Source organism: Sycon ciliatum, chromosome 1, assembly GCF_964019385.1.
Source record: "Sycon ciliatum chromosome 1, ocSycCili1.1, whole genome shotgun sequence".
NCBI classification, from domain to species: Eukaryota; Metazoa; Porifera; class Calcarea; order Leucosolenida; family Sycettidae; genus Sycon; species Sycon ciliatum.
The window spans coordinates 92,239,908-92,266,767 of NC_088643.1; the positions used below are offsets into that span (position 1 = coordinate 92,239,908).

A 26,860-nucleotide genomic window follows, 5' to 3' on the forward strand; every position below is an offset into this window, starting at 1 on the left:
GATCTACGACTGCATGAAGTGAAGGGTCGCGCGTTGGATGCGTTGCCTTGGCTAGCTTGGAGTCGACCATGAGCTAGCTTTCTTACATGACACGTGATCGTTGCCGGGGCCATGGCCAATAGGCGATCTTCCCGCCGCGGGCATAATCAGGCCATCAGGACCGTTTGACGTCATTTCGGGAGTTTCAGGACCGTTTGACGTCATTTCTGGAATGTTCGGACCGTTTGACGTCATTTCGGGAATAATTTTTCGACCTTTCGACCTTTCGACCTTTGACCTTCCCTAATATGTTGCTTCGCGATGTAAGAAATCAAATCAAGCACGCTCTGTCTGTCATGATGGCTGAATCTTGCCCTTGCCTGCAGCCCTCGGGCCTACGCGCTACGGCCCTTGGGCTGCAGGCTCAGGCAAGATTCAGCCATCAGGCATCATGACCTCCTGAGCGTGCTTGATTACATACATCTAACAGGGAGTCGTAAAATACCGGTATTTTACGACTCCCTGCTATCTAAGCTGTCGTGTCGACATGTCGCTCATAGACATAGATAGATAGCAATACGGGCAAAATAAACACAAGTGCAAGATCAACAGCTTAGTACCGAGAGAAAATGAGCTGAAATGGCTGTGAAAACAGTCTTATACGGAGGAAGCTACAATGGCTGTGAATGTCATGATGACTGCGCAGTCATGAACTTACTACTTCCCACTTTTCCCACGTCGTGCATTATTGTACACATTTCGCGTATGCATGCTTTGACCCCTACTATCTCTTACGTGACTTAGTTACAGCCATATCTGTTGACTGTTGTAAGTTCAAACGGGAGTTCAAACTCTCGCTCCTTTTGGACGCCTTACGTCATAATCGTTTACCGTGTTTTTAGAGCGGAGAACAGTTTTTCTTCTTGGTCTAGTTTTCTGGTTTTTTGGTATGGAAGTTGTGTCTGGTTAGACCTTCTTCTCGTTACAGTGTTTTCGATAATAGCACTTGATATGATGAGTTTTTGATGTTCTCACGACGGAGACGAGGGACTGTGATCACAGCCACCGTTGAACTGCCCTGGAGTGCAGTAGTAATAGTATTTTAGACCCCCTTATTTTCCCTCGTTTATGTCCGTTCGTGACATGGTGCTGTGACCAGGATAGGATATGATGTCAAGTGAAGACTCTAATCGTACTAGTGAAGCCACTGAAGGTTGTGCTACAGCCACAACTTGTCAGGAAGATGACTCCCAGAAGAAAGGCCTGCAGGCCATCAAGGACGCGCAGAAGCGTCGACGCCGGTGCATGCGAAGATACGAGCGCATCAGGGCATGTACTGCGTACATTTTGGAAAAAACAACAGAAAGCTATGTGGAAGTATGGATCGATCCAAAGAGGCTTCAGCCCCAGATTGACGATGCTGTACAGTTGAAACGAGAAATACTACTCACCCAGGATGAGATTTTCAATGTTCTGGACGACGTAGAAAGATGTAGTGTACACGACGAAGAAGAGGAGTGGGAGCGTGAATTTAATGTGTCTTGGCGCATTTTTGAAGATGCCCAGATAGCTGTCGACCAAGTCGTATTTGAAGAGGAGAAATTGAAGCGTCAGTCCCAATCCGCCATTCTGGCTGCTCAGCAACAGCACCAGAAAGCCTCAGTGACTTCAGTGGATGCCACCACCAATAGTGCCAGTGCCACTGAGGACATACCAGTAGTTGACGAGGAGGCGCATCAACAAACAGCAGTGCAGCTGGAAGAAGATTCTAGAGACCAGAACGAGTCTCCAGCTATGATCAGTGTAGATGGCATCCGACGAGCATCGTCAAGTGTCAGTATCCACAGTACACCAACAACGCTGTCCACCATTGAGGTGGCGGCACAGGCAGCAGTAGCAGCCATGCAAGCTGCACGCTCCAGTCCAGTGGTGAAACTTCCTCAGCTGAAACTGTCTCAGTTCAATGGAGACATCATGGACTGGCCAGAATTCTGGCAGACATTTGAGTCCTCTGTTGGTCTTCGTCAATCGTTGCCGGACGTATCAAAATTCACGTACCTCAAAAGCGTCCTGACGGGTGTCGCCGCAGCAGCCATCGAAGGCATTCCAATAACAGCAGCTAACTATCCTATCGCAGTTACGATGCTGAAGGACAAATTTGGACAGCCTGAGCTGATAGTGGCAACACTGTATCGTAAACTGGCACAGCTGCCACAATGTAACAACAGGTTTACTGAAGTGAAGGCTACCATTGACCAAATGGAGAAACTCCTTCGTCAATTGGAAGCTCAGGGAGAGAACCTGGATACTCAGCGCGTCCTCATTCAGCAACTCTTCTCGAAGTTCCCGTTCCAGCTCGTCAGCAAACTGGAGGAGCAGAGATCCGACCATACTGTGCCATGGACGGTCAAAACAGTACGGGAGATGCTAGCGAAGTATGTAGCAATGCAGAACACAGTTCGTCAGTTCACCGACAACATCAGCCAGACACCTCAGCCTAAGATACAGGGACACCAGCAACAACACCATCGTCCACCAACAATGGGATTTGTATCCAGCCAGGCAAGCCCCAGAAGAGAACCGTCCTGCGTCTTCTGTCGGTCAAGCCATTTCAGTGATGAGTGTACCAACTACTCAACACTGGATTCCAGGAAGGATCAACTGTTGTCCCTACGTAGGTGCTTTGTGTGCCTCAAAGAAGGCCATATCGCAAGGAATTGTGCACACCGTAGTAGAAATTGCTACCACTGTAGCGGAACAGGCCACAGTCGTGCTATTTGTCCCAAGAAGGGTCAACAATATAATCCAGCAGTCGAAGTTCCGAAACACCAGCAAACAAATTCACTGGCCAATGGCAGTCCACAGACAGCAGCAATCGCAGCTTTGTCACCGGCAGAGATGCCAAGCCAAGAGCCGGCGGCAATTCCAGATGAAACCACGGAACTAGCCACCACGAGCGTCTCAACACTGAAAGCAGTTATTCAGTCAGCCATGCTGCAAACCGCTAAGTGTAACGTGACTGACCATTGTGGGAAGAAGGTCATGGTCAACGCACTACTGGACAGTGGCAGCCAACGATCGTTCATCACTGCAGCTCTAGCTAAACGACTCCAGCTACCAGTCGAGAATGAAGAGAGGCTCTACCTGAACACCATGGCAGCAACTAAGTCCAAGAGCTTCAATTCGCAATCGTTCCAACTCGCTGTCAACCTCCGAGACGGTAACATGGCACAGATAATGGTGAATACTCTGCCTACCATAACCAACCCAATTGTGAAACAAGCCGTGCAACAGACCGACTTGGCGTTTCTTGAACAGCTGTCTCCAACAGCGCTAGCAGATTCTGTGCCTCACGCAATGGAAACTGTCAACATCGACTTTTTAATTGGTGCTGACTACTTTTGGCAACTGGTGGGCAATAATGTTATCACACTGCCATCAGGACTCAAGCTAGTCTCCTCCGAATTTGGATACCTGCTCACCGGCTGCAGTTCACTACCGGATGAATGCAGCAATGATGACACGACCTCCCTGGTGGTTACCAGCAGCGGTTCGATTTTCTCAGGAGCTGCAAGCGTCTCCAACCGTAACACAGAGGACAGTGTACTGTCTCAATTCTGGCAACTGGAGAATATCGGAATCAAGGATTCACCCTACGCGAATGATGACGAAATCGCACTGGCGCAATTTCGCAAGACAACGGAATATTTCGATGGCAGGTATTCCATCCAATGGCCATGGAAGCCTGATGACACCAAAGATCAACTTCCTAGCAACTACGGCGTAGCCCTTGGCCGAATGAAATCACTGGCCAAACGACTCGCTACAGACGGACAGCTGCTCGAGAGTTATGACAAGGTGATCCGACAGCAGCTAGCTAAGGGAATCATTGAAGAAGTTCAACTTTCCGGAACCAGTGGTAAACAACACTATTTGCCACACCACCCCGTTGTGACACCAGCGAAGTCAACAAAGGTCAGGATAGTGTATGATGCATCAGCCAAAGCGAGTGCAACATCTCCAAGCCTGAACGACTGCCTCTACCGTGGCCCAGTGCTACTCCCTGACCTCTGCGGCCTGCTAATGCGTTTCCGTCTCAAGCCAATTGTGATTAGCGCTGACGTAGAGAAAGCATTTCTTCAAATTTCTATTCAGCCAAGTGACAGGGACGTCACCCGATTCATCTGGTACAAGGACTGTACCACACCAGAGAAGGTTAACGGCAATGTCACAGCGTACCGTTTCTGTCGAATGCCGTTCGGTGTAGTCTCGAGCCCATTTCTGCTCGCTGCTACCATTCAGCTGCACCTCACACAGGCCCAGACCGATGTGTCTGGTGCTATTGCACGTGATCTGTATGTGGACAACCTAATAACCACGGTCTACTCCCCAGAAGAAGGTATTCATCTCTACAAGGAAGCCAAGCAGCTGTTCTCAGATGCATCCATGAACCTACGGGACTGGACCTCCAACTCCGACAAAGTGTTGGACAAGATTCAGGAAATCGACCGATTGCCATCAGCATCTACCAAAGTCCTTGGGCTCAAGTGGGATAGCAAAGCAGATAACATCGCCGTGTCCAACAGCATCAATGAGAAATCAGTCGGTCCAGTCACAAAGCGCAGCGTGCTGAACAAAGTGGCAAGCGTGTTTGACCCACTCGGATTGATGACACCATCTACACTGCAAGGGAAGCGGTACCTTCGTCGGCTATGGGAGGAAGGTCTGGAGTGGGATGCCCCATTGTCCGCACCAATGCTCCTGGAGTGGGACAACATCCAATCAGCACTCCGGCAGACGACGACCGTCACCATTCCAAGGTTCATTGGTCCTGCGAGTGCAAGTCAACCGATGAGTCTACATATCTTCACAGATGCATCCAAGGATGCATATGCAGCAGCAGCTTACCTCCAAGTGCAGATTCCGGATTCCAACAAGTACACGGTGAATCTCATCTTCTCCAGATCCCGACTGACCCCATCAGCCAACAAACCGTCCAAGAAGCAATCAGTCACCATTCCTCGTATGGAACTGCTCGGCGTGGTCATCGGATTCAGGATGGTCAAGTTCATCCAATCCCAGCTTCAACTTCAGAACAACATCCCAACATACCTCTGGACTGATGCCAAGTGTGTTCTCCACTGGCTCACAACGCCCCATCATCTCTCAACATTTGTTGCCAATCGTGTGAAGGAAGTGAAATCCAATCAGCAGCTACAGTTTCGTCACGTTCAGTCCCAGGACAACCCTGCAGACATAGCAACACGCGGTCTTCAGCCAGAGGAGTTGAAGGAGTCTTCTCTCTGGTGGCAGGGTCCTGCATGGCTAGCAGGAGACAAAGAGGACTGGCCAACAGGAAAACTGATCGTCACGCAAGAAGACATTGCAGAAGCAGACAAAGAGAGACGCTCCCCTCTCATTACAATTGGGAACACAGCTGCCGTCATCAACGACAGCACAGAAACGTATTCGCTTCAGGCAGCAGAACAACGTGTTTCATCCCTCAGATCGCTCTTGAGGACTACAGCAATCTGCCTCCGTTTCATTGGCAAAAAGATCTGGAGCAAGGTCAGTAGCAGCACACGAGAGAAGCTACGGCCAAAGATTCCCCTCGCAGCAATGGTCTTTGATGATGCTTCGCGCACCAAGTACGTAGCAGCCAGTGATCTCAGCATCGCAGAGAAGGTCATCATCAGACAACACCAACGACAGAACTTCACGGATGCGTTCAAAGCTATAGACAGCGGTACTCGTCACCCCCTTCAAGACCAGCTCGGACTTCGCCTGGATGCTGAAGGACTGCTAAGATGCCATGGAAGGCTAGACAATGCTCAGCTACCTGAAGATGCGACTCGCCCTATGCTGATATCCCGACACAGTAAGCTAAGTACTCTGATCATCCGGGAAGTTCATGCGCGTCTCATTCATGCCGGAGTGTCTCACACACTTGCCCAGATTCGACAGAAGTACTGGCTTCCACAAGGGCGAGCAGCTGTGAAAGCCGTTCTGAGTAAATGTGTCATTTGTCAGAAACACGAAGGGCAACCGTTCCGTCTACCCCAGATGCCACAGCTACCAGCAGAACGAGTACAGCAGTCTCATCCATTTCAGTACATCGGCCTCGACTATCTCGGCCCATTCAGCGTCAACATCAGCAACATCAGCAGTACAACACAGAAGGTATGGGTGTGCCTCTTCACCTGTATGGCAACCCGTGCGGTTCATTTGGAAGTAGTGATGGGATTAACAACGGCCCAGTTCGTCAACTGTTTGAAACGATTCATTGCCAGGCGAGGACGACCTGACAAGATCATCTCAGACAATGCGCCACAGTTCAAGTTGGCACAGACGTACCTCGATCAGAAGTGGAAAAAGATCCTAACCTGCCCTGAGCTGGCCTGCTACCTTGCAGAACACAAGGTAACCTGGGTTTTCACCACTGAGTTTGCACCGTGGCAAGGCGGTTTCTATGAGCGACTAGTTGGTCTGGTGAAGCGAGCTTTCCACAAAGCCATTGGCCGCAGTCGATTCACCTACGAGCAGTTCAACACAATCACAACGGAAGTTGAGGCAATGCTCAACACACGCCCATTGACGTATGTACCGTCAGAGTCGACAGATGGAATCATCACGCCAAACCACTTCATTGCCCCAACTCGCTCACTGGGACTTCCTGACGATATCCAGTCAGATGACTACATGCCCCAACGAGATCCAGTCGCTACTATTACGTCACTGCAGAAGAAGCAGCAAGCTGCACTGGACACATTCTGAAAGTTGTGGAGAGATGACTATATCCTTGCACTTCGCAGCCGACAGCCAATCAACCATCGTCTCAGGAGGAGCCGAACCACTGGTCCCAAGATCGGCGACATGGTCATGATCAAGAACGACCAGCTACCACGTGGAATGTGGAAGATGGGAAAAATCAGAGAACTGCATGACAGCGAGCAGGACGGCAAGACTCGTTCGGCGACAGTACAGACGACCAACTCCATCCTGAACCGACCGATCAACCACCTCTACCCGCTAGAAGTGAACGCAACGGAGGAGAAGGAGAACACTGATGTCATCGACAACGGCAGCACTGATGTTGCTAGCAGCAGGCCTCAGCGCATGGCCGCCCAGAAGGCAAAGGAAAGGCTCAATGCACAAATGCAGGCTGAGCTGGTGTCTGTAGCTTTCACCTTTGTTTCTACGTATGTATGTATGTAGACAGTATCTATTCCATATTCTTATTCAATGCCACAGTAAAATAGTTTGTTTCTTTTGTTCCTCGGGAGTGTCATGACTGCGCAGTCATGAACTTACTACTTCCCACTTTTCCCACGTCGTGCATTATTGTACACATTTCGCGTATGCATGCTTTGACCCCTACTATCTCTTACGTGACTTAGTTACAGCCATATCTGTTGTAAGTTCAAACGGGAGTTCAAACTCTCGCTCCTTTTGGACGCCTTACGTCATAATCGTTTACCGTGTTTTTAGAGCGGAGAACAGTTTTTCTTCTTGGTCTAGTTTTCTGGTTTTTTGGTATGGAAGTTGTGTCTGGTTAGACCTTCTTCTCGTTACAGTGTTTTCGATAATAGCACTTGATATGATGAGTTTTTGATGTTCTCACGACGGAGACGAGGGACTGTGATCACAGCCACCGTTGAACTGCCCTGGAGTGCAGTAGTAATAGTATTTTAGACCCCCTTATTTTCCCTCGTTTATGTCCGTTCGTGACAGTGAAAACAGTCCAATAAGGAGGAAGCTAAAATGGCTGTGAAGACAGTCTATTATAATGCGTAGCAAGGCGAGCCTCAGCCTGGACGAGGTCGACAGGCACAAGGTTGATGTGACGGCGGCGAACGGAGCGTGATCCTCGAACGCACCGGATCGCAGACCTAGCAAGAGAGAAAGCCAAGCAGCAGCGCATCCAGCAAACGACTTTGCTGTAGCTCTCCTTGCGCTTAGAAGCCAGAGCATCAGCAATCCGCTTGACGACGATGGCTGCCTCTGGACCCATTCCGCCGCAAGAGGAGAAGACCAGTGGTGTGAACGAGCCATGTTCAACTTGGTTAACTCTTTCGCCATACTCCCGCTTCTTGGCACCTTCCAACTTGCGATAAATAGATGCAATGGGCTGGGACCGATAGCTCGCTGCGTGGGGATAGAACACCCTCGTATCGAAAAATGCATTGCGGCTATGGTTCCAAAAGCCCCGCACCCGGATGTCCGCTCGCGCATCGGGCTCAACATTGGCAGTACGATAGCGAAAGGCTTCACCGGTGATGGGTTGGAGTGTCGGCTCAACTTACTTCCACATCGTTGTGGATCTCTTTCATGCATGAGGCTAGGAAATTGGTGACCTCATCATGGCGCATGTGAATGAAGCCCGACAGCTTACATATCTGGGCATATTTCGCTCCTGTTCTTGTAGCAGTTGAGCACTCTTGCGTGGGGTAGTGCCTTTGCTGTTTGCGTTATGCAGAGCTCACTGACTTGTCAGTTTGAGCACTCTGGCAAGGTACGTTCGGGCCTGATTGGAAATTTTTATTTCCATTGCTATCAGGGTCGGCCTCATTTCCTCTGTGCTGCGCTGACGAGTCCACAAAGGACGAAACAGTTCTGTCCGCAGATTGAGTATTTCGCTCCTGTTCTTGTAGCAGTTGAGCACTCTTGCGTGGGGTAGTGCCTTTGCTGTTTGCGTTATGCAGAGCTCACTGACTTGTCAGTTTGAGCACTCTGGCAAGGTACGTTCGGGCCTGATTGGAAATTTTTATTTCCATTGCTATCAGGTTCGGCCTCATTTCCTCTGTGCTGCGCTGACGAGTCCACAAAGGACGAAACAGTTCTGTCCGCAGATTGAGTATTTCGCTCCTGTTCTTGTAGCCGTTGAGCACTCTTGCGTGGGGTAGTGCCTTTGCTGTTTGCGTTATGCAGAGCTCACTGACTTGTCAGTTTGAGCACTCTGGCAAGGTACGTTCGGGCCTGATTGGAAATTTTTATTTCCATTGCTATCAGGTTCGGCCTCATTTCCTCTGTGCTGCGCTGACGAGTCCACAAAGGACGAAACAGTTCTGTCCGCAGATTGAGTATTTCGCTCCTGTTCTTGTAGCAGTTGAGCACTCTTGCGTGGGGTAGTGCCTTTGCTGTTTGCGTTATGCAGAGCTCACTGACTTGTCAGTTTGAGCACTCTGGCAAGGTACGTTCGGGCCTGATTGGAAATTTTTATTTCCATTGCTATCAGGTTCGGCCTCATTTCCTCTGTGCTGCGCTGACGAGTCCACAAAGGACGAAACAGTTCTGTCCGCAGATTGAGTATTTCGCTCCTGTTCTTGTAGCAGTTGAGCACTCTTGCGTGGGGTAGTGCCTTTGCTGTTTGCGTTATGCAGAGCTCACTGACTTGTCAGTTTGAGCACTCTGGCAAGGTACGTTCGGGCCTGATTGGAAATTTTTATTTCCATTGCTATCAGGTTCGGCCTCATTTCCTCTGTGCTGCGCTGACGAGTCCACAAAGGACGAAACAGTTCTGTCCGCAGATTGAGTATTTCGCTCCTGTTCTTGTAGCAGTTGAGCACTCTTGCGTGGGGTAGTGCCTTTGCTGTTTGCGTTATGCAGAGCTCACTGACTTGTCAGTTTGAGCACTCTGGCAAGGTACGTTCGGGCCTGATTGGAAATTTTTATTTCCATTGCTATCAGGTTCGGCCTCATTTCCTCTGTGCTGCGCTGACGAGTCCACAAAGGACGAAACAGTTCTGTCCGCAGATTGGGCATGGTATAGATAGATAGCAATACAAGTCGGATGTAATCTACTACGCGTATACGGTACTAGTACGTATACCGGTAGTACTCGTACTATAACATCCGATCTTGCTCCAGGCAGTACTCTTAGGCACTTCAGCCGGTTTTTTCAAGTCGGGTTTCTCCCAGGTTTAGCATCGTAAATCGACAGTGGTGGGTATCACGAGGTCACACACAAAATTTCATTGAAATCCACAAAGACACAAGTGAGATATGAAGGGTTGAAGAGAGGCAATTGCATGAGGCGAAAGCAATACAATTTGTGGTATCAACAGCATCCCCAAAGTGTTATCAGTGGATATAGTTACAAAACATCAGAGTGGCATTTTCAAACACACGGCTCTCACAAACACCAACAACCGTTTATGGATCAACAAAATACTTATCAAAGTTCACAATAGTCCAGAATACGGCAATTGTTACCACAATCACCATAGCAACCCCATAGCAACCCATAGTAACCCATGGCAACTCCATAGTAACAGCTTCGGTTTGCTGTGAAATAAGCTAGTATCGACATTAGAGTTCACCAGCAGGCAACTGCCGCTGCTAAATGCTATAAAAGACATTCTTCTGGCACTCAGAAGGTAAGCACACAGAGATAGCATCCGCTAAATGAATTGAAAGCGGAATTTCTGCATACACAACGCACGTGCACACGTTAACGCCACTTCAAACAGAGGTTCGATGTTGGAAACCAGTTTCTCTATTGGCAGCTCCTTTGTACCAGTAGAAAGTGCAAACTAAATTACTTCGGACCTTCTGCAGCAGAACAAACTTGCAGAAGTGAAACTGCGAATTGAGAGCAAGGCGTTCGCCAGTGACACAGAACATTTTTGAGAGCTGCTCCTGTGCTGCCTCCTTCGAGATCCAGAGTCCACCTACAGCCGTGATCTTCGTCAAAGTCTCCATTTCCTTTTGATGTTGTTCTCTCTTGCGTGTGCTACCTGATCCTTCTCCTTCACTTGCTCCACACAGCAGTCATGAATTGTCTGCTGGCGAGCCTCGAAATTCGAACAGAATTTTGGTGCAGCGCGCCTGGATGCGTCGATCAAAGTGTCCCTCTCATCGGAGGATTTCTCCTGTAGCCACTGTGCCGTTTGATTGTTCGTAAACATCAGTAGCCGTTCAAGCACAACAGGGTCAAACATTGGCTTTCAGCACGCTTTGAAACTGGCTCAGGTAGGACGACGACGCATCTTTCTCCTCCGCCTCAAGCCCTTCTCCTCACTATCTACGTCCATATTTCCTCCTTGCGCAGCTATGCGCAAACCCTGGTGAACAAGAACTCAACTGTTTCTGAATGGAAACACGACGCTGAAGACGATAGGCAACGTTTCCAACGCGTACTAACAACATTTCCTTGTGAAAAAACTCTTTGCTGGAAGTGTACATGACCTGCAAGTCGTAAAAATGTACGCACTATGACGTATGTAGGCTCTACTGAAAGCTGAACGTCAGAGCAGCACGATGCACTGAACTACATGCCCGTACAATTACAACGAAGCATGGTGCGTACCTGTACAGTTTTGCGCATGCACTTGGCTGATACCACGCAAGTATGCACTCAGACCTCAGCAAAATTTGACAGGTCTTGTCACGTGACTGAAGTGCCTAGACTACTCTACACTACAGACCCAGATCCCGAAAACTGACCACGACGGCCCACGCGTGATATGACGTAGATCTAGAACTGTACAAGTACAATCATGTACATAGTCATTGTAGTATTTGTACCATGCCAACTACCATTGCAAGGTTGGCAAGAGGGGGTAATCATGGTTATGGACTCTTGTCTTGATTGTACTTTATTGACTAGTATTGTTAGATTGACAGCATGAAACAAGGTGATATAATAATTATTGGTTTATCTAGTAATAGTAATACTGTACTAGTTTTGAACTAGTATTAGGTATTATAATACATTGTGCTTGTACCTACTTTAGTACTTATTATAATAATACCCAATACTATACCAATATAATGTACTACAGTACAAGTAGTTCAAAACTAGTGCCAACCGTGTGGCCGCGTGGATGGTTGTACATGTAGTAAGGTCACTGTTTCCGAACACAGTGTCCTCCACCTGTCCTTGTTTCATGCTGTCAAACTAACAACAGTTACTAACTATTACTTACTTGTACCTACTTGTATGGACCTTTTTTGAACTCCTTGAGCCTCTTGTGAGTGAGTACGGGTTTATTATATTCACAAAGCACGAAGAAGTGTAAAAACAACAGAAAAATGATATTAAAGGCACCCATTTTGATAATTCAGGGGATGGCCCACGCCTGGTATTGCCACTGCATTATAACTCATACAAATGACTGATAAGTGATATTAAAAGGTGTGAAGCAAACTAATAACAAAAGTTGTACGGGCAAAATAACACCTTAATTTTGTGAAGAATCAACACAATTACATAAAACGAATCATCAGTACAGTAATGATTATACACACTCTCAGTCTGTCACTCAGTAGGATCACTGTAGGTTCACTGGACGCGTGCCTCCGCCACCAGCATGCATGCAGGGGACCTAATATTCTAAGCTTGCATAGACTGTGCAATTGTGATCAACATCGGTTAGTGAATTCAATTATCGCCATTATTTGGCCATTACCAGGGCCAAAACACCGACATTACATTCCTCCTTCCCAGGCATATTATAGCTATCGCATGCTTTCTCCTCAGCTAATTGTGCTGTCACTTGAGGTTGAAACCAGCGGCTACGAATTTGATACTCTATTTTACCGTAAACACTGCGCACATGCAGACTGAAAGCTCGTATACGGTAAGTTATAATCTCAATTCCTGAAGGAACATTATAAGCCTCAATTTTTTGAGGAGAACTTGACAGCACATTGACAATGTCAAATAGCAAAAGGAAATATCACGTGACGTTTTGCAGGCGCTGGCAATGAGATAGTTTACCGTTGTTTAAGGGGAAGTTAAGCCTAAATCAAATTCACCAGCAGTTGCAGTCTTCGGGGTGCTGAGTCGAATGGTCTTGGTCCGACGAAGCTGAGATGCTCTCTTCCTCCTTTAACTTAATCCCAATCGAACTCGCGCACTTCCCCATCTAGTAGGGTGCAGTCACCCAGTTTCGGTGGAAGTGCGCAAGTTCGATTGGGATTAAAGGAGGAAGGGAGCGTCTCAGCTTCCTCGGACCAAGACCATTCGACTCAGCACCCCGAAGACTACAACTTTAAGAAATGACGAATCACCTCGAGTAAATTTTCCTTGCTTGGCTCCCCATCCAGGTCTAAACAAATCACCCTGGTTACCGAGTGTTGTTTAAGAGAAGGAATAAACATGTATGCGGCAGTTTGTGGCTGGAATTACATGACATGTTTTACCAAGCAAGAGTACCCCCCACCCGCATGCACAGAAACACAAGGCAAGGAAATGTGCATCAGTACTTCAAAGTACATTAGATACTCTCGGCCTCTTATCATTGTGGCAAATGGTAAGGACATTGACTAAATACAATAGCTACGAAAAAGAAAAGATGCAGGTGAAAAGAAAAGTATTATGGGTAAAAAAAGAAGAAGAACAATAACAGCAAAAGCAACAAAAGCATGTACAGGTCATGTACAGGTACAGGCCAGGACAAAGGATGGATAGTTATAAAATATCAGTTGTATCAATATCACATCGTTGTGATGGCAAGGGTAAATGAGAGAGAGAGAGAGAGAGAGAGAGAGAGAGAGAGAGAGAGAGAGAGAGAGAGAGAGAGAGAGAGGGAGGAAAATATCAGCAGCACACAAAGATATGTGCTATATCACTCACAACAGAGACGATGGACAAGCAGCGGGCGATAATTCCCCAGCCAATAATTAAATTCAGCAAATAGAGCCTACGTTGTTCGCAGCTGGTAATCTGCATGAAGGCAACACAAAAATCAAACAGCTCTCATGAAGTACTTACAAGTTAAAACATTAGGTTCCGTCTTCTCCTACCAAAGCCCCACGTTTTGTTGTCTGGGAAAGGATGACAACTGCACCACCAGACTTATGATTACAGTGAAACCTCGTTAGGAAGAACACTGATATGACAAATGTTTGCCTAAGAAGAACTAGTATCCGTAACTGTATTGTATTCACTGGGTAAAACACATGGATAAGAAGAACTCCCGTTATTGCGAACAAATATCATCGGTCCCTTGATGTTCGTCCTAAAGAGGTTTGACTGTATAAGAAAACATGCACTGCAGGAACTGTTTGCAAGAGCTCCACACAAGTAGTAGACCCAGGTGCTCGAAGTCCGGACACTTTTACAGTGTGTGTTTGTCGAGCTGAAACTCACACTAGCAATGATCACTTGCCAGAATCCTGCTCGTGGATGGAAGGTATCTTGTCCAAGTTTGTTCTGAGGCCAGGCTCGATTGAACCAGGCCATCTTTCGACCCGATCTGTTTCTCTGGAGTTTGCTGATTTTTCATATCAAATTTTGGTGTCGCAGAGGGTGCGCTAAGTCCGTACTGATCAGAGGTGACTACAAATACGCACATATTTCTGCTAATTGCTAACTTGCAACCCCTCGGTTACGACGAAAGCACCGAAGCGATATGTTTGGCATGTGCCTCCACCAGTATTTCTTGCATAAGCGTAGTTTGTTGCCGAAATGCAAGCTGTTTTTAGTCGGCTCAGAGAAGAAGCAGCTGCGCTGTGAAAACCGCGGGAAAACAGGGGTGGAGATGCCAGGAGTGTCAACCTTTCTGCAATGATTGGTGGTTCTCTGTAAATTCTTCTCCTCTGGCCATTCTCAGCTCTAAGCTGGCTCTTGATGATTGAGTGAAGGTCTGTTTGACGCTGTGTCTGTTCGAAATCGGTCTTGGCAAAGTTGATTTGTGCATGAAATGTAACCCAATTTGTATTTCGTATGGACACTCGAAAACCCACTCGCGTGGTATGGGACTTCTGCTTATCGTAGATCCCTGAAAATTGCTACGCGACGAGAACATACCTCACTGTCCCCTCCATAAAATATTTGAGTCGAATACAATAACAGAACATGAAATTATGGGTGTACGAACTTAGGATAGCATGTACGGACTTCGAGCACCTGGGTCTACCCCACACACTTTGACCTTTTGTCAGAGAGCATGAATATTCCTCGTTGGAGCACACAGTAGTTCTGGACTGTGAACCGCACTGAAAACGCATAAAAAGCTCAAAAATGACCCCTGCAAAAATGACCAGGGCTGAACGCTCCATGCATATACAGGTGGAATCCTGACACTTGTAATTTGAACCCCAAAATGCCAGTGAAAAACTTCTAATTACTATCCGGACATTCATATGTCACCCATAGTTGCATTATGTATTCTAGACACGTATTTCGCAGACACTGAACTGGCCAGTACAGTCTGCTCATGCATACTGAACTGACTTGTATCATGTACCGTGAACTTCGAATTACGCTTTGCTAACTTCCAATTATCCTTCACCGGACATGCCCAGTGCGAGGTTCAAATTATCAGACATTAGAGAGGTTCCGGGGTACGATTTTCCGTGCCAAAATCCGTATGGGCTATACGGATTTTTTTCGAGGCGTGCTCCATACGATTTTTCGGCACGGACAATCCGTGTGGACTGACTTTCATACGAACCATGTTTCGTATGGAGATTTTGCGTCATCGGGTGCAGAAAGATTTTTTGCGTACAAATTTGGTACGAGAAACATCAATTTTCCGCGGGATTGTGACGTGTTTGCGATCGTAACCTAGGCAATGACGGCAAACAAATAAGTTCCGTACTCCGGAACATTTCACTGCTCGGAAACGACGTATAAAAAATCCGTAGCGCCTCTACGGATTTTGACACGAAAAATCGTACTCCGGAACCTCTCTATTGTTCAATTGACTATTTTTCATAAACTGCAATCAATCATTGCACTGGCACGAAGCTTCTACATATTGTCAAGAGTACATAACCCCCAAGAGTGTGCAACTCCAGCTATGTGGTCTGCGATGGCAGAACTTCACAGCACGCGATGAACCCGTACACATTATTTGCACTCTGTGCATGATTGATACAGGGTTGTACGCAACCCAGCTTCGGGTACAACTCTCTTGTGGTCACTTTGCACTGTTTGCCAGTGTAACCTTTTGAACCATGTCACGTGATGTGAAGTTCTGCCGTCGCAGCACTACGTATGGGTTATTAGCCGAGTATCAGGGCAATACCGGCAGATATCGTAGCCGGTATTGCCCGTACTACGAGGCTAATAACACATTTATTACATGCATACTTCCCTAATTTGATGTACTCATCAACGTACACTGCCTTCACACGTGGAATTCGGGATCATGGTACGAAAAACTACGAGGCACATGTATCCAACTGGTATTACATGCGCACCTACTTGTATGTGTACAGTGTGTATGGGGTCAAATGCCGGGCATTAGAGAGGTTCTGCTACACGGAACTACGTACCAAACTCCGTGTCAACTGCAGTGCAGTTTGACACGGATTTTTCGTACGTTGCACCGGTTCTGCTGTACGTAGCACGCTCGAAGCATGCACGAACACCCCGCCACATGGACTCTGTACGCTCACTTTTCACACGGAGTCCAGTCCGTGTGAAGCGCGCCTCACACGGAAAACGGTATGAAAAAATCCGTATCAAACTAAATCCCGTACCGCGGCGAAGTTTCCATACGTACTTTGGCACGTTTTACCGTGTGGCAGAACCTCACTAATATCGTGTAATATTGGACCGCCTGAGCGGGCTTGTATGGAGAAATATTGCCCGCTCTATCTGGTCGCTGATTGGCTGTAGACCTGGAAACGGTCACCTGACATGTAATAAATAGCTACTGTAAATATACAAATTTTCGGCAGCTATTTAATTTCGGCTATATTCGGCACCGACCCAAAACGCCTAAATTAAAACGCCGATGAAATTTTTCACAGCATCTGTCGCACTATACCATGCCCTCTACGTTCGTACCACACGCCGAAAATAAATCGCTGTCGAAATGTCAAAAATCGTGAAGTGCCGAAATTTTGTATATTTACAGTATATAGAGGTTGTGCAGGCAGTTGCACACTCTTGGGGGTTATGTACTCTTGATATTGTCAATATTGAGTGAAGGACAAACTAGGAAACTTCAGTCATGCCCTCAACCTACTTCAGGGTTCTAGCCAAAGGGGGAGCTCCCAGCTACTCTGAATGAGCTCCCTCCTGTGAAAAAGTAACGCCCCCTACTCATTTCAAGTGTCACTAGTCGATGGCCATTCAACGAAAATACAGTCGATGGTCACTAGCAGAGGCTTCAAAAGGCACACTTGTCTGGGATAAAGTCGGGGTACGTTGCATAAAAAAGACAATAAAGTGTAGGAAGGGCCAGGAAATTGGAGCGGACGACTTCACTAGTCGACAAGGAAATAACGATTGGTGTTCCTGCCAGAAATGTGGGGTGATGCAGAGGGTAGTCGATTACCTTTGCTGTCGAGAGAGCGCTGCAGCTGTTAGCATTGGCAGCCCTTTGACATGCGTTACACATCACCCCGACTTCGCGTCAGCTTGTCTAAACAAAACTGTTCTGACCATATGCCTCACGGCGTATAGAGAATTTCGGGATCCTCGTACTCGGACCAGTGAAGTCGTCCGCTCCAATCTCCTGACCCTCATCAGGCTGCGCTTCTACCAGGGGCACCTCAGGAGGTGCTTCAGGTTCCTTAGAGTATGGCCGCAGTTGTGAAGCTTGGGAATGTCGACTAAACATCGTTCTTCATCACCAGAAAATTCAAAAAACTAAGATCTTCAAATGCAGAGAATTTGAATACTAAGCACACGTGACGTCATCAAAACCATCAAAAGAGGAGACAAACTTGGTCCTCCCTGGCTTCATATATCGACTTTTTGGGTCTAGTTTTCGCGATTCCCCATTCCTTGGGGGCCATATAAGGCCCCCATGAAGAGAACACACCACCGAAAAAATTCCCGAAGTGCCCCTTTAAGCCTCCTGTTAGTCTTGAACAATACAACCATTGTAGAGGCCATATCCCCCGACAACTCCATGTTTATGCACACAGCTCAATTTGCAATGCAAGGCACAAATGATATTCACAAGGATTTTCACTGTTCAGAACTGGCATCAATCTGCAGGCAGGATCCAGCATAAACTCATTGCAAATAATGGCATGTATGTGTAAACATCAAACACAAACTAAACAAAGAGTACTTACCTCCATTCTGGGTGATGTAGCGGACCCAAGGCAATGCCTGATAACCGCTCTTCTCAATAATCTTTAGATACCGGACCTGTAGAAAGGATATAGGGCAGAGTGCGACAATCCATAAACGAAAATTCTACAACCTGCTAGAAGTGGATCACGGTTCCAAAATTTCCATAAAAGTTCTTTACAGTGGTAACCAAGTGCACATCAAAGCTAGGACAATTTCGTGATACAGGCATGCACACAAACACGTTGAAAGTTCAGACACCTGTATATACTGAAGTACTAGTACATGAAATGCAACAATATTCCTTCAAATTACTTCGATGGTGTGATCGGTGTAGTGCACCAGTGCACATGTATTAATAGGAATTCATTTGGCCATGGCCACGAGAAACTGCTCTGAGCAGAATGGCCGAGGCTAGCACTGACACTTCCATTATCACCATCTTAATCTCCAACACAAATGCTAGAGTCAAGCTCAACAGGCAGCTCCGTCAACCTTTCAGCACCAACATCGGAGTTGTGCAGGGAGACCCCCTCTCCCCCCTCATGTACATAATGTATGCTGAAGGGGCCATGAGGAAGATCGATGAACAGTGCCCGCGGAACTCGGCGCTTCCTTGTCCATTCTCGCAATACGCTGATGACACCACGGTACACGCTGCCAATGCCAACTCCACAACTTGCCAACTATCATCAACTCGTGCGAATCCATTTTCGTTGAAGATAACCTCCGCTTCAATGTCGATAAAACTGAGTATTTCAGAACGTCAAAAGATAACAACAACTGGAAATGCATCAAACTCCTTGGGCCAAGACTTGAAACAGCAGAAACAGAGAATTAGCGCAGCCAACCGTGCCTTCTCATCCATCGCTTGGAAGAGACATTCTCCTGTGTCCCGTTTCTGCATGTTTAGTTGTCTAATCACGCCCATTCTGTTTAATTGTGCCCTTTGGACATTGTCCAAAGCCCTTCCCTCCAAATTAGATATATGGCATAGGAAAAAGCTGAACTTTCTCATGAATATCCACCATCCTCATCAAATCAGCAATAATCACCTGTACTCCCAAACCAATAGCATCCCTATTACCTCTATTTGCAGAGAACGTCGACTTCTATGGTTTGGCCACGTTGTCCGACACCGCCCAAACTCTCCATCATACCAGACACTGATGTTAGCCACTGACCCCCTGACATCAAGAAGCCAAGCGGACCCCCCCCCCCCCCCCCCCAATGCGTTGGATATCAACACTGTCCGAAAAGATCTCAAGAGTGTCGAACTTACCATCAGCAACGCCCAGACCCAAGCTCATGACCGTATACAATGGCGAGAAACTGTCAACAGATGCGTTAGTTCATGCTTTGAGTGACATGCGAAACTGTAATACAGTCGACCTACCCTTATAACGATAACCCCTATAATGATATTACCCTTATAACGATATTTTTCTGTCAAACCAAATCACTCCATTGACTTTTGTATACAATGCCTTACCTCTATAACAATATCGCTATAACGATATTACCCCTATAACAATATAAAATAGGCTGACCGATTGACATTTTCCAGTATAACAATATCCAGTAGGGAATATGTAGAGTCCACTGTCAAGGTAGGGCAAGCTTCACTTGATGAGTCGCTGGGACATGACGAAATGCGATGGGGGCACCAGTGGGCACCTTGCTGTGTACATAATGTGCATGTACATAAGTTTTTGACGCTATGAAGAGTGTAAAAAATGAACTAAATTCATGCATTATGACGTATGTGTATGAATGAACCAGTTACCCCAATAACAATATTTCTTGGTCGGACGCAAATATCGTTTTAAGGGTAGGTCGACTGTATTATTATTATTATTATTTGGCCATGAAGCCAATTTCACTTATACGTGTTCTCGCCCATTGCCTATAGTAAAAATGTGAAGAGGCCACACGCTAACACGCATCCTCCTGAACATCACTTCAAGGTCACCAACCAGTACTAGAAAACACCTCTATATCACACACCCTGGGGTGTTCATGGTATGAAGCGAAAACCGTGATATAAGCTGCAGCGTAGACTGGGATGTAGACTTGAAATGCACTAAGTGCAAGCAATGAGTTTTGAAGGTAGATGTGAAGCAAACTCTGAGTGATTTCCAACATTATGCTCCAATGACAACTGATTGAATAGCTTACACCACAAAGTTGGATTTTACCAAGCTAGGATTTCATATCGTCAGCTTTATTTAGGGACAGCATAGGACTGTGTCAGACGAACTGATATGTACCGTATTTCCCCGAATATAAGACGCACATTTTTACACTAAAATTCAAGGGTAAAAATGGGGGTGTGACTTACAATCGAGTGTGACTTACTAGTACTACTGAAGTCAATATATCAAGTCACTATTTCTCAAACCTGAAAATGGGGGTGCGACTTACAATCGGGGAAATACGGTATTTTTTTCCTGTGGCCAGTACTAGAATGACAAAAAGGTTTGCAGAATTTTTCGGGTCTTCATGACACGTTGGCAGTGTGAGCATGATTCCACTTCATTCGCAAAAAAAATAGTACAAAAGTAGCCGTGAAAAGAAAGAAATCAGTGCTGCAATTCAGCCTGTCCCGGGCCGTGTTTTACGCCTCACGTCCATCAACAGTGCTCATCGCAATATTGACTGCTGAATGTCGTGTCGTACCAAGCATACACGATTTTTATAGCTCGTCCCAGCCTTCTTGCCAGGCTCATACGCCCCATGCCGTCAGCATTACGTCAAATGTGAACTAACCTTAGGTGTGAAGGACAGTACCCATGTCAGTACTGGGAATGAATTGATAATATGCTTCCCAGCCAAATCACAGTCCTCGATATTGCACAGATTTACTACGGTACTTTACGGCATAGGCTACAGATATAGAAATGAAACTGTCCTTTCTTTGGGAGAAATTCAAGCCTGCCAACAATACTGTTTCTTTACCTGAATGCCTGATGTTGTGAAGTAAGGGATCTCGAACTTCACTGAAATCGGTGGCTTTCCCTCGCTGTCCTCTGCAGAAGAGAACACGGAAGAAAAATGCACACGCACACACAGAGACCATCGAACAAATTGCAAACAAGAAGTCATACAGACTGATGCAGAGACAACAATGGGAGCAAGGACCATCAAGCAACCAGGCGTGAAATTCATGGTGTACATGTGAATGCAGACCTGGCATGACGATGGCCAAGTGCCAAAATATTGTACTGGTTCAAATTTGAAATGCCGTAGGAGTGGGTATGTCCACCCAAGTTCTTTTATCTACAGATGAAGCTGCAAGAAGCCTCAAGATTTCTACATACATGGCAAAACCAGTCCTGAATACGGAATAGTATACAAAAGCAGCAGGCACAGAAATTGATCAAGACACCGTACTAACCGGAATCAACACTGGGCAATCCAAAATGAGCTCTCAGCAGGTACTCCTTGCCACCCTGAATTTATTCACAGAAGCATATCATTCATCAGTTTCCTTCAGAAAAAGTGGAAGTCGTCATCTAATTCCTTTTCAGCCTTCAAAATGCATACTAACTTAAAGTAACTTTCCCCATTGTATCCGTATAACACCAATGCAACAGTTTTCTGCAGGCTCCCCCAGGTAGCATTACCGTACAATGCCTTGAACGATACGAGCACAAACCGGATAGACAGCAAAGCGATTGAAACACCATTTTTCAGCAAACAGATCAGTACTGCTACTTACAGGGAATGACTTGATAGACCAGACGATCGCGGACAAGTTCGGCGCATACTTGACTGTACCGACGGACGACTAACCACAGGCACAACACAAATATACACACACACACACGCACTGGTACACATGACTATACTGGTATTCATGTACACACTACAAGCTATGCAATGTAGGTGCAAGCAAGATTCCGTAGTGTGGCTGTCTCACATAGAAGCCTATTTTGAACAGAAGCCTGATTTCCAAGATACACTGTCAGCACATAAGCCTGGTTTTAGTGTTGACAGACATAGAAATACCTGTCTTGTATAGAAGCCTGCAAAATTTCCACAAAAAAGTCATATATTAAAGCCGCGGCTTTTATACACGACTTTACGAGTACATGAAATCTGTGCGTGCCACAGTGCCATAGCAGTCATAGAAGTAAGGAGCCAAACTAAAGGAAGAACACATGTACACTTGACTGAAGTGGAATGAAGTAGATATATGTGATACACTTTTTTCAAGCGCTTTTGTAGCCCGCACCTTAAACTTGGGCGAGTCAGCATCTGGGGGGACGGGAATGATCACCTCAACGTTGTTGGCAGTTGAGCGGCGTTTGAATTGACTTTTGGCCTTTCGCAGTAAGCACAGAAAGACAGATTGGACAGAGAGGCACACAAAGAGTGCACAACACAGTCGTAGTTAGAACACCCTAGGCAGACATGGGTCAATGCGTACGCGTGAAGAATCCAGCTCTACGTTCTGACCATCTCCTAGTCTGTAATAAAACAGATGGGGTACGGCTTTTTAACAGCAATATACGGAAAGGGAGGAGAGATTGTTGCAAATACGAAAAGCATCGAGCTTTCACAACGACACATCCAGACGGGAAGAACATGGCTGTCTGACATTCATAACTCTGAAGCTTCAACAACCAAACTTACAGTGAAATGGAACTTGTTAAGAACTTGTGCCAACACACATGCGCTCAAAACAGCTCAAAGGAGCAATGCAAGATCTTAGCAGCTGGTATAACAGGAATAACAGGACCCCCCCCAACACACACACACAATATACGTCCAGTACCTTGATCATGTACTCTACGCGACTGTGAGAGTGGCGCTCGATAACTGACTCAATCCAGATCAAAGGCTTCACCTGTCGACACAGAATGTGTACCAAAGAACGATTTTAGAAAAAAGACAGTTGAAGTTACCAGCGAAACTGCAGCACAGACTCACACGGACAAAGTAATTCTTGGGAGAAAATCAAGAAAGCATACCTCTGTGTTCAGACGGTAGGACATCAGCTCAAATTCACCATCTGGCGGGATGAAGGAGATTGTGCGATCATTCTCGAATCGTGACAGTCTCACACACTGATGAAACTTGACATCTTCGAGTTCCACTGCTTTAGACTTACTCCCTAAATAATGGTAGAGCACAATGCAAAAAAAGCAAACACATATGCCCTGAGCCCAATGCCATTCACATTAGCACATTTTCACGGACCGGAAACAGGAATGGAAAGATGAAAGATCACAGCGCTATACTGGAGGGTGTAGATATAAACCATACAGTGTACCTCATCACCCATTCAAAGAGCAACAGTACCCATAGCCAACAGGCATGGCATAAACGCAAATGTAAATGTCAATCAAACGACCGGGCAAAGAAGTAGAAACTGTATAACAAAGTGAGCACTCACTTCCAGTGTTCTCAAAGAGCACTTTGTCGTTCAACCCAAGTCGCAGCTCCGGCATTCCAGACAAGAATACGCGCATTTTCACTGAGCCGATGATTTCACTGCGGAGTACATTGCCCGATGCACTGACCTAAAACATAGCAACCAATATGCGAAATATTATCGAAGAGAACTTCACATGGATTAAACAACAGAGAAAAGAAAACATACTGAAATGAAGTTGTCCTTACAATGGTTCCCTCTACAAACACGTGCGCGTGCACACACACACACACTGGACTGCACATACCTACAACAGGCACAACAAAGCTTGTGGGGCACTGGAACTTACAAGCAGATTGAGAGACTCAATAACATCAAGGAAGACCTCATTCTTGCGATACTTGATTCCCTCATTACGCCATGAAACGGCATTAGTGATGGCAGCAGGTGGTCGTGGAGCACTCTCCAACTTTTGACCTTCCTGCGTAATGAACTCCTGCAATATTCTCGTTTCTGTGGTCTGCGGATATCCAAAGTCCATCAGCTCGTCCAGCAACTCGTAGATAATGACAAAGTTGTCACGGATTGATTCCTCCTCCATGGTTCGGAAATACTCGGTGAAAACCTGTTAGCCAGGTTATGGGAATAGAGACAGGTAAACATGTTGTGCTGTCAGTTCCGAGTGAAATCTGTAAACTAAACTAATGAGAAGAGGCATTATAGCTATGAACAAAAATATATTATTATCTCCACGTCAACAAAGAGGTATTATGTTCACAAATAACTTTTTGTCGCAAGACGCCCACTGCCCACCACCTATTTACGTTTTTTAAATACATATTGTAAACCGCCTAATGTTCGGGGTTTCTCAAACCAGCAAGTTCACGATGTTCACAGACTGTGGCCACACAGAGACACCCATTGTTTTAGTTCGATTTCACGCTGGTTAATACTTGCATTACACTCTTTTAGGCAGTTCACAGCACTTCTTTTAACTATAAATGGCAGCGGGCATGAAACCAGAATAGTGGACCACGTGTGACTCTAGTGCATGTGCATAGGATTCTCTTTTCCCTGGCGGCTGTAAAATCAAGTTGGGATACGAGAGAGAGAGAGAGAGAGAGAGAGAGAGAGAGAGAGAGAGAGAGAGAGAGAGAGAGAAAGGAGAGAGAGAGAGAGAAAGGAGAGAGAGAGAGAAGGGGCGCTCTGGCAATACTTTACGCTACCAGCAAACCAAGGGACTTGTGTGCTACCCACGGATGGAATCAGTCGTGCTGAGACGATATGGACTAGCAACTCACAAGCAAAAGGCCTCCATGGAATAATACACACTGTGCAGCCTTGTGTCATATTTATACCATGACAAGGCCAGTACAGTGGTGGAAAAAGAGACTCGGCCTCAAGAATACAATAGATACTGCAGCCCTAGCATTACGAAGACTAGGCTATGCAGTGGGCACGGTTCTGCTTTATTCATGAGGGTGGATTTTATTCGCCACCACTGCAGTGTTTCACACAGGCAGAATGCACAAACACGACTCACCTCAACAAGCTTGTGCAAGAAGACGAAAATGAGTGCAACATTGGCATTCTTGCGCGTTGTGGCGACAACTGAGGAATAGTCAAGGAAGATTGCCTAACAACAGCAAAATCTGCATTGCGAATGGCATGGGATCCCTCACTACTGGTGAATCCGTAGATTAGAGGGAGGTCAAATGGGAAATCCTCAGTGATTTCTAGTGATTTCTCTATTTAGAAAGAGATGCGTCCTATACAGACACTGCATGGGTAATACGCATCGGAATGGTACCAGGATCAACGCCACGTGGCCGTCCCCGTCACAACTGGTTCACGAAATTAAAGGAAGGGTTCAATATGTCATGCAGTTCTCTCTGTCTCTCTTGCTGCTGATGGGCGCGTCGAATATAGACAGCTTGTTTATGAGTGTACGTAGCTTCTCTATTGCCAATGACAAATCAATGCCCCTACGACCAATACGGCTATGGGCGATACATACCGGTACATACATACATACTATGCATCATATCAATACGAAGCAGAGCGCAATTCACCCAGGTGCATACATCATGTAAACAAGGGAGTCTTTTAGCGATATCAAGAACACACGCGATAGTGCAACCCTGCTTGGTTTGGCCCACGAGTTTGTTGCTCAGGGTACTTGGAACGGGTTTCAGAGTACATTGCTGCCCAGCACATGCTTTGTGCGACATGTGTCATGGGTTCTGAAAAAGTGACGTCAACAAAAACAGCTGCGGAGTTGCAGACTTTAGTTTATGTATTTTTGGTGGTGTTGATCTGCCCATCTCCAATGGCAATGGAATATGAAAGGAGAGAAAATAGAGAGGTTCCGCACAACGTAATTACGCTAGTAAAAAGCGCAGTTGATCTACGGAAAGTCTTACGTACACTGCATGCTGATCCGTGTTCCGCCATACAGAGTTTTCAAACCACGTTGTTGCCCTTGGCAACTCCGAAGGCGGCAGTGTACGATCTAAGTTATGGAGAGTCATAAATTTGTACCCCGATCCACTTGCAGAGCATCTACGTCAGTAGAGCCCCACTTACGTACTCAAAGTAAACAACTTCCCGTAAGTGGAGTGCAAACTCTCGAATTCACGGGTTTTTCCCGCCACACTCAACTTTACGTAGCGCGGAACCTCCTTATTACTTTCAAACTTCCTATGTTTGGCAAGGGGTTCAGAATATTTTTGATGTCCATGTGCATATACCTCATATACCCCAAAAAAGCTGCTGCAAACATAAGTCATTACGAGGAACAGTATAAATATTTGACAGCCATAATTTTATGGCACAAAAGATGCCTCCTTCACAGTGATTCCTGTCTCATCATCCCTCAAAATTAGCGAGCAGCATCACTGCCCTGAAATTGGATGTCATTCTTCTTAACTACCATCCATGAATAGAGATGCAGCAATGGCAGGCTATGGTTTGCGAGGATACTGTACAAGTTGTTATGTTTGATGTAGACGAATGTGACATTCTCCATCACAATAATTGGTGCAGAAGAGCCTTCATCCTCGGACTCCAACACTAGAGGTAAAAACTTGTCTATGACTGTCATATCCACATCTCCACGATAATTCCTGGAGATCAGGACCTATTCGTGAACGAATGATACAAATTCAAGCTCAGTGCAAAAGAAACGCGTCTTTCTTACCCCTTCAATTTTCACACATACCTTTCCTTTGAGGTCCAGAACGAAGATTGCCGAGGTTGACATCCTCAAGAGTTATTCCTGCCTAAAAGCAGGTCTTAGACTATACGAGGAAGAACTACAGGAACCAGCTCCAACAAGAAGCAGGTCGACCTCAAAACCTCGACATTAGCTCGGCAAACAGCCAAACCTAAGCTTCGCACTTGCAGCTTTGTAAACCAAAAAAACTTCACAGAAACCAATCCAGGCTACTCTGTACACGATCGCAGTGGCTGCAGCCGAAACTACACCACCGTGCCGGATATGCGCGATATGCCGTCAA

General features: G+C 46.3%; 2 protein-coding genes across 2 annotated transcripts; one reads left to right on the forward strand and one right to left on the reverse strand.

The window, feature by feature from the left end:
* The first annotated feature begins 1,149 nt into the window (after positions 1 to 1,149).
* Positions 1,150 to 6,753, forward strand: LOC135808748 (uncharacterized). Its single transcript, XM_065321978.1, has one exon. The coding sequence runs from the start codon at positions 1,150 to 1,152 to the stop codon at positions 6,751 to 6,753; it is 5,604 nt and encodes a 1,867-aa protein (XP_065178050.1).
* A 6,424-nt stretch (positions 6,754 to 13,177) lies between these two features.
* Positions 13,178 to 26,760, reverse strand: LOC135806501 (AP-1 complex subunit mu-1). The gene is made up of 13 exons (XM_065320690.1): positions 26,563 to 26,760; positions 26,325 to 26,481; positions 24,886 to 24,953; positions 23,692 to 23,967; positions 23,364 to 23,490; positions 22,939 to 23,081; positions 22,743 to 22,814; positions 22,200 to 22,289; positions 21,684 to 21,752; positions 21,360 to 21,414; positions 20,921 to 20,991; positions 17,965 to 18,040; positions 13,178 to 13,648 (listed from the first exon to the last, which is right to left on the reverse strand). Exons 1-13 carry the CDS (start codon positions 26,602 to 26,604, stop codon positions 13,626 to 13,628), a joined length of 1,269 nt encoding a protein of 422 aa, XP_065176762.1. The 5' UTR covers positions 26,605 to 26,760; the 3' UTR covers positions 13,178 to 13,625.
* Positions 26,761 to 26,860: the final 100 nt, after the last annotated feature.

Coding starts and splice junctions, on each gene's coding strand:
- LOC135808748 (XM_065321978.1), top strand. CDS start 1,150: ATGTCAAGTGAAGACTCTAATCGTACTAGTGAAGCCACTGAAGGTTGT.
- LOC135806501 (XM_065320690.1), bottom strand. CDS start 26,604: ATGTCAACCTCGGCAATCTTCGTTCTGGACCTCAAAGGAAAG. Junction 23,968..24,885: donor TCTTGCACAAGCTTGTTGAG/GTGAGTCGTGTT, acceptor CCTGGCTAACAG/GTTTTCACCGAGTATTTCCG. Junction 21,753..22,199: donor CTGACTCGCCCAAGTTTAAG/GTGCGGGCTACA, acceptor GCCTGTGGTTAG/TCGTCCGTCGGTACAGTCAA.